The sequence below is a fragment of the Gracilinanus agilis genome, chromosome 5, assembly GCF_016433145.1.
Source record: "Gracilinanus agilis isolate LMUSP501 chromosome 5, AgileGrace, whole genome shotgun sequence".
NCBI lineage: Eukaryota > Metazoa > Chordata > Mammalia > Didelphimorphia > Didelphidae > Gracilinanus > Gracilinanus agilis.
Window position 1 is genome coordinate 107,963,252 of NC_058134.1, and position 8,200 is coordinate 107,971,451.

An 8,200-nucleotide genomic window follows, 5' to 3' on the forward strand; every position below is an offset into this window, starting at 1 on the left:
AACATAAACTTGGATAGACTTTGAGAGATAGTGGAAGAAAGAAGGGCCTGGCATACTATGATCTGTGAGATCACAAGTAGTTGACTGAATAATGACAAATATCTCATTTGGGACTAGAAGTTCCCATATAGGTTGCCACAACCTACTAAAATGTGAGCTCATTGAAAAATGAAATTGTTTTAATTTTCTGAATTTATGCCTAGTACTTAATCCAGTGTTTTGCACATAGTAAATAATTCATAAAATCTTTTTCATTCATTGATTCATTTACCACCTGCTAGGCAAAGCAACTTCTTTGATTTTTCGTCCCTTCTCTTCCCTTAACAGAATTTCTATTATACAAAGTCACGTCTTTGCTAAACTCAAGCTGCTAAAGCACTGACAAACTCTTATAGTGAATAGCCACCCCTGTTCAGGTGCTGAGAAAGTGTTAGGCTTTTGGGGCAAAATATATTATTAGAGTCCAAAACAAATTTAAAGGTAATATTTTTCCTTTTCCTTCTCCCTTTCTTAACATATAAAAGTCAATATAGGAAAACAGACATAGCTCTGAGAATTTTCCACTCAAGCTGGAGATGACACTAGAAGTTAACAATATGCAAATATAGGTCTTCAAACAGCAAATGATTTTCCTTTTTATTCATATTTCAGTAGTTGTAAAGCTGGCTTCAATCACTTTTTGAACTCAGCCTTTTGCCAATCAATCTGCTCTAAACAAAGCAATATCCCTCCCAAATAGCATAGCTACCAGAAAGATATCTGTAGTTGTTTTGCTATTTATCAGTTCAGCTCATAACAGTTTCTGTTTATCTTCTGTAAATGCTTCCTCATACTGATTTCTAGTTCTTCTGCCCCAACTTCTCTTTCACTCAGCTTCTGTTTGTCACTCTAAATCATGATGCGAAACTCAAAGAAAAAAAATTCTTTCAGATTTAACCTCAACAATTGTTATGGCTTTTAGCAGTCCCAAAATAGTTATTTGATTTATAGTTTTACAATTATCTCCTTAGGAATTCTGGAAATAATAATATGTAAGTGACGTTATGAACTACCAAGGGTTGTAATTATTTTTAACTTGGTGCTTTTACTAGGAACAGGGTCTTTCAACACATTCTTCACCTCCCATTTTCGTTCTATGTCCCCTTCAATTCTCTCTTTATTCTGTTCTTTTTTCCTCTCCTTCTTTCCCCCTTCCCTGCAAGTGGCTTCCAATTCTTATTTTTAAAAGGCTTCTATAGAAAATGGGAAAGTTATAGAGGATGAACACAAAAGTGGAGGAAAGGTACTTTAGGAAGAGTTTCAGGAGCACTAAAATTCAAAATGAGTTGAGGGAGGTACTAAATTCATTGGAGGATTTCACATGGAAGGTGAAGAACAAAACTTAAGCAATAATAGCACAAATCAATTGATTATTAACATGATCAATAAGAAAATGATAAAGAATTTATCTTAATCTTCTCAATAATAAAGATTAAGCAGCAATATATAATTAAAGAACCAGGGCCTCTGATTTCATTGGCATAGGAAACTCTTGGACTAGGAACCAACCTCTGATGATGTAGGTCAATATCTTCTTTGATACTCTAAGACAGAGCACATTAGTGAACTGAGAGGTAAATGGTCACATAATCTGGATATGCCAAACACAACAACTGAGCCCAGATTTCTGGTCTGAAGGCAACTCTCTCTCCTTTCCACCATATTCATCCTTGATTGATAGCAGAGTGTGATGCAAAAGGAACTAAATATTCTACCTGAATGTTTATGTTTCTTTAAATTTTCTACTACATTGTATATCCCATCATCAGTCAAAATTAAAAGACTAATTAATGGTCATTCAATTAATTTGGCATTTCATCAGTACCCCACTCTGGGTGAAGTTCCTTTACCCTTCCATTCTGCATATGACACTGCCCCTTCTCCTCAAAAGAGTTCAATATCAGAAATCAATAAGGTTTTATTCAGGAAAATGACACTAAAGAAAGTATGTTACAAGCTGCCTAACTGATGGACTTAAGGATTTACTAATTTACTTCATTCTAACTTGCAACTGAAACATGGGTTTTATCAATCCCTATTGGAATATGTTTGGGAATAGGACTGTCTCACCCTTATACTTGTTTCTCCAATACATACATATAAGTGCCATTTCATTCATTCATACATTATCTCACTTGATCCTTACAATAGTCCTATAGAGTAGGTGCAGTTAGAATCCTGAGACTCAAAGAGGTCAAATAACTTTTAACCTGTTACACTGATATTAAGCATCTAAATCAGGATTTAAATTCATCTCTTTCTAATCTCAAATCCAACATTCTTCCCCTGGATCATGCTGCTTCTCCTTCTGGTTAGGTGGCATGTAATCCTAAATTCTCTGTGGAACTGCAACCTTTTGGCTTTCAAACACTAAACATTTTATTCCATGTGACTATGACCCCTCCCTTCTCTATGTCACTGCACTGATTTGCATCTCAGCAAAGAGCTGCTCAGTCTTTTCTCTCATCAACTCCATGTAGTGCCTGGACACCAGAAATACCAGTAGACCTTCTTGGGAAAAATCAGGATAATTACTGTAAAGCTGGTCATAAGGATTTCTGAACCCTTTCTGGCCAGTGGCAGAGGCACTCCCAAAGGCTAAGAAGATAAAAACACCACCAGAGTAGAGCAGCAGGTATTTCTGTCTTCCTGACCCCAGACAGAGAAGATAAAACATAGAAAGTGAGCCAGTCAGGATTCGCTGTCCTTCTATAGACATGCTGAATTTAAGCCAAGTTGGGGTTTTGTTTGTAGTCTCCACTGAATTGTTTCTGGGAACTTGGCTAAATGGATTCATTGTGTTGTTGCACTGTATCACTTGGGTCAGGACTAGGAAAATATCTTTGTCTGACTTCATCATCCTGAACCTGGCTCTTTCCACATTCATCCTGCAGGGGATACCAATAATGGACATTATTTTACAAGTTTTCTATCCCCATTTCCATGGCCTAAACACATTTATGAGAATTATTGATATTTTCTGGATATTTACCAATAATCTTAGCATCTGCCTGACTACTTGCCTCAATGTCTTCTACTGCCTGAAGATTGCCAACTTCTCCCATCAAACTTTCCTCTGGCTCAAGTGGAGGTTTTCCCATGTGGTTGTCTGGAGTCTTCTGGGCTCTGTGCCCTATTCCTTCTTCAGCACACTGGCATTGATCCTGAAGTTTAATGTTTATTCTAACCTCAATCAAATAAAACTCTTAGGAAACTGCACTGAAGATGACAAAAGAAAGACAATTGGATATTTTGTCATGTATATTCTTAGTGCCCTCTACTCAGTCATTCCCCTCTTCTTGTCCCTGTTCTCCTCTGTCCTTCTGATCCTTTCCCTGATGAGACATACCAGGCAGATGCAACATTATGCCAATGGCACCAGGGACTTGAGCACCACGGCCCATGTGAGAGCCACCAAAGCCATCCTTTCATCTCTCTTGTTCTTACTTGGATACTTCCTTGTCTTCTTTCTTGCTATGTCTAGTCATTTCTTGCCAGACCCTAGTATGGCAGGAACAACTAGCATACTGATTTTTGCTGCTAATCCCTCTATTCAAACTTTTGTTCTTATCCTGGAAAACCAGAAGCTAAAGCAAGCATTCCTAAGGATGTTCCAGGTCAAAAAGTGGAGGCTGAAATGTTAAACCTTGGAAACTTTCATTTAAGTCTTGAGAAAAGAATTGCACTGTCTTTCAACCTGTCTCGAGTCTAAGTGATTTTATTATGTTCTTCTCCTGTCTCTTCCCCTTGCATAACACTATTTTCTGCTTTGATAAAAATTAAGAAGGTACTGTGATATCCTGGAAAGAGTCATACAATTGGATCCAAAAGACTTGGATTATTGTCTCTGCTTAACTTCATGATATTGAACAACTTATTTTACACCTCTGAGCCTTAATTCCATTTTCCACAAAAAGGTTATCTTGGATGAGATGATCCCTAAAGTCTCTTGCAGTTTTCAAACCCAATTATTGTAACTTCTTAGGAAAGAAACATGGATTCAACCCATTTCATGCTCTCTCTTCCTTCCAATGCATCTAACCGTTGTTGAAGTCAAAACTTGCCAGTGATTCTGCATGTATTTTAGAATCAACAAAAACACAAACTCCCACTCTCTAGAACACTTTGACGTAACCAAATTTCTAACTCTCTGTTCATTGTCTTTAGTCATATGTGAATAAATCACATTTTTAAAAAAAATTATAATATAGCCACATTAAGATTTTTACCAGCTCCAACCAGTTCTGTTTAGGCTGAGAGAATTGACAGACTACAGCTCAAAGTTACTTTAAAAGTCAACTAGTCTGTGTGCAAGTCACTTGACCCCCATTGCCTATCCTTACCACTCTTCTGCCTTGGAGCCAATGCACAGTATTGACTCCAAGATGGAAGGTAAGGGTTTAAAAAAAAAAGTCAATTAGTCCAACAACCTAACTGAACAAAGAGAATAATGGAAATCAAGGAATTTAAGTAACTTATTTAAGATCATACAGCTAGTAGGCATCAAAGGTTGCATTTGAACTCAATTCTCTGATGATAGAGCCATGAAGTATAAAGACTCTTTCTTCCATATGTCAAGGAACTCTTGACTTTAGCCTTTAATTGTAGCCTCTTGACTTTAATTGTACTTTTGTCAAGACTGTTATGCTTAATGAATTGATAAAATCATTGTCCCCACAGGAGATGAGATTAAAACTTAGCTCTCCCTTTCTCCTTCTTTCTCATTGCACTTAAGTGCAAACATGGATCTCTAGAGGGAAAATGAATTCTGATGGGTGAGCATGGGTTTGAAAAGGATAAAATTCATTAAAGGGGAATGGCTGCTATGGAATTGGGCAAGTGGCATCTTCTGATTCTCAAATTCTATTATTCCCACACTAGAGTCAGGAAGATCTGTTACCTCCAGATAAACTAAGAACAATTTTCTTAATGTCCTCCTATTTCCCAAGTAGCACCATTGTTATCCAGATAAAGCAGCAAATACACTAATGGCTGACAAATGACATCAAGACTCACCTACTAGAAACAAAGCAGAGCTACACCTGAGAACCAAGCCATGCAAAGAAGTTCACATTTGAAAACAGCCCAGCAATGATGTCAGCTGATAAGAGTATGAAACAGAGTCCCAATAAGATCCCATTATATAAAGTAATCATCACATTAGGATTTTAAGAGTCAGTGAGGGTTTTGTGGAATGTGATGTCACTATAATATTTATAGATATTTCTCTGATTCTTCCTGATTTTTAATTTAAAATTTTTCACACATGTAGGCACACTGAAATTTCTGACTAAACAAAATATATCACTCAGCACACAGAAGTTTTGCTGTTGATCGCTGTGTATAATTAGTTATATGTAATGAACAATGGTTTTAAATTAATTGATAATTCACAAAGTGTCTTAAATCTGGAATAGCTTTCTGTAGGCTTGTGTGTTAGGGGGACTCTAGATGCTACATGTACAATAACCACAAGTATGTAGTTTACTTTTTTTTTTTTTTAAACCCTTGTACTTCGGTGTATTGTCTCATAGGTGGAAGACTGGTAAGGGTGGGCAATGGGGGTCAAGTGACTTGCCCAGGGTCACACAGCTGGGAAGTTTTACTTTTGTATATTATACCTGTTAAATGCTAACTACTGTCATTAATTTCAGAGCATCCAGTGCATGATTTCTTTAATTCTTTCTTAAGATGCATATAAAGATATATTTGTTTCTTAGAATTTTGCAGCTACAACTGATGTTCTTTCTCACTCTGGAGAACATAAATTTTAAAAATATTGCTTGCTCTAGAATATATATATATATATATACATATATATTTTAAGAGATATATTAATATTTAAAGCCTTTCTTCTTATTAAGATCTTTGTGTGTCTAAAGACTATTATTTATCCCCTACAGAATCAGAGTTAGTATTCACATGTAGAATCCCAAGAGGAAAATCCATAAATATCTCCTTAAGGTTTTTTGATAGTCACTCTGAGAAAATGACAAAGGCCATTTTACAAACCTTAGTATTTGTCACACAAGTTCAGAGACTGAACTCCCTGGGAACACTGATGTCTATATACATTGGTTAGAACCCTACAAGTGTTCATTGTCTCTGAATTTTTTTTCACTTCTAGAACCTTCAGAAGTTTCCCACTTTTTGCCCCAAAAATAACTTCAAGGATAAATGTCCATTTGGGCCTAAATGCCCCCATAGCACCTGATATATAGACAAGACCTTCTATATCCTCTGATTTACCCACGTTGAATAAATCAGGAAACATTCCAATGTCATACTTTTATTTCCTTCAACCAAATTCTGAGCTCAAAGATGCCAACACTTAAATTTGCAAGAAGAGGAAGGAGATAAAACCTTACTTCTTCAAAGTATCCTGTAACCCTTCAAAATAAGGCATATTCCTAACACATTGAAGATGGGGTTTATGCCATACAAAAAGGAAAGCTGAGAAGCCATTTGGAACTGCGGTATCACCATGGCAATAAGGGAATTGCCACTCCATCATTCCATTCTGGAAACAAATTTGTGGATCTGAAGTATCCCCGTCTTATCTCCAGAATATGATAGAATATCCTTTAATAAATCACTTTGGGACACAGCATTTATGTATGGGTTTCCTTTCCCCCTCTTTAATGTGTGATCTGCAAGCATTCAATTCACATTCGACAAAAATAAAAGAGCAGCTTTTAACAATTTTAATTTTAATGAAAATATAGTAAAAGGGGAGAAATATAGGAAAGAGGTAGAGAAAAAAATTGCCCATAACTCTCTAGATCTGCCTATAACTTCCATTAGAAAAAGTCTAGCTGATCACCCTTCAGCTCAACTCACTAGGCAGAATATATATATATATATATATATATATCCCAACCACCAAATAATCACCAACCCACAACACCAGCAACAACCCACAATGACCAACTACCAACAACCAACTACCAAACTACCAAACACTCCTAACCCAAAAAAGGTCAAAAAGCCAAAAGTCCCTCTCAGTCTTTCTGCAGGCCTTTTATATCCCCTTCTTAACTCACTTCCTGTCTCTCTGGTTTCTACTTCCTTTCACAGTGGGCTAGTTTATTTTTACACATGTCTATGGTAAAAGGACCTCCAGGTCCCCAGTTAAATTAAAAAAAAAAAAAAGATTAAGAATTCCCTTTTACAATGCTATCTATTTGTTAAGGCATTTATGCTAGGCATTTTTTAAAATACCTATGTGATATTAAATATTCTAAACCTCATTTGAATTGTATTTCTAAATACAATTTCCTGATTTGTACTTTGATGTAAGATAAGTAAAACATTATTCCCACTAAAGATAGCTCAGGATAGAGATCCTGAATTTACCAAGTAGGGAGAGAAAAAAGAACTTAAAAAATGCTGAGACTTTTCTAAAGACTCTTTATACTCATTCCAAAAGTTCCTTAGTTTTGCCTCTTGAGCAAAGGACAAAAGATTTAAGAAAGTGAGTAGGAAGATATGGTGACAACAGGTTTGCCAAAGTTTTAATGTGCCAGTAGAGAGTAATAAAGTAGAGAATGATTAGATCAATGAAATGGGTATGCAATTTAAAAAATTAGAAAAGCACAAAATAAAAATCCTCAAATAAATACTAAATTGGAAATCCTAAAAATTAAGGGTGAGATCATTAAAACTGAATGTAAGGAAAATATTGAATTAATAAATAATACTAACAATTTTTTCTGCAAAGACCAGTAAAAAATTAATCATTGTTTAAGATGATTTTTTAAAAGAGAAGAAAACAAAATTGCTAGCATCAAAAATGAAAAAGGGTGAATTAACCATTAATGAAGAAGAAATCAAAACAATTATTAGGAGTTATTTTTCCCAATTATATGTCAATGAGTTTAATAATTTAAGTAAAATGAATGAATGTTTACAAAAATATCAATTACATAGACAAATATGGGAGGTAATAGAATATTTAAGTAAAGCTTTTAGAAAAAAGAAACTGAATAGACTATATATTGTCAGTTTTGATGGGTAGGTGATTCTTGGTTGTAGACCCAATTCTCTTGCCTTCCTGAATATCATATTCCAAGCCTTGCAATCCTTTAGTGTGGTAGCTGCCAGATCCTGTGTAATCATGACTGGGGCTCCTTGATATCTTAATTGTCTGTTTCTGGCTGCT

At 35.5% G+C, this 8,200-nt stretch overlaps 1 protein-coding gene across 1 annotated transcript; it reads left to right on the forward strand.

The window, feature by feature from the left end:
• The first annotated feature begins 2,756 nt into the window (after positions 1 to 2,756).
• Positions 2,757 to 3,683, forward strand: LOC123249534 (taste receptor type 2 member 3-like). Its single transcript, XM_044678604.1, has one exon. It carries the CDS (start codon positions 2,757 to 2,759, stop codon positions 3,681 to 3,683), a length of 927 nt encoding a protein of 308 aa, XP_044534539.1.
• Positions 3,684 to 8,200: the final 4,517 nt, after the last annotated feature.

Excerpts from the sequence above, each read along its gene's own strand:
- LOC123249534 (XM_044678604.1), top strand. The coding sequence starts at position 2,757 with ATGCTGAATTTAAGCCAAGTTGGGGTTTTGTTTGTAGTCTCCACTGAA.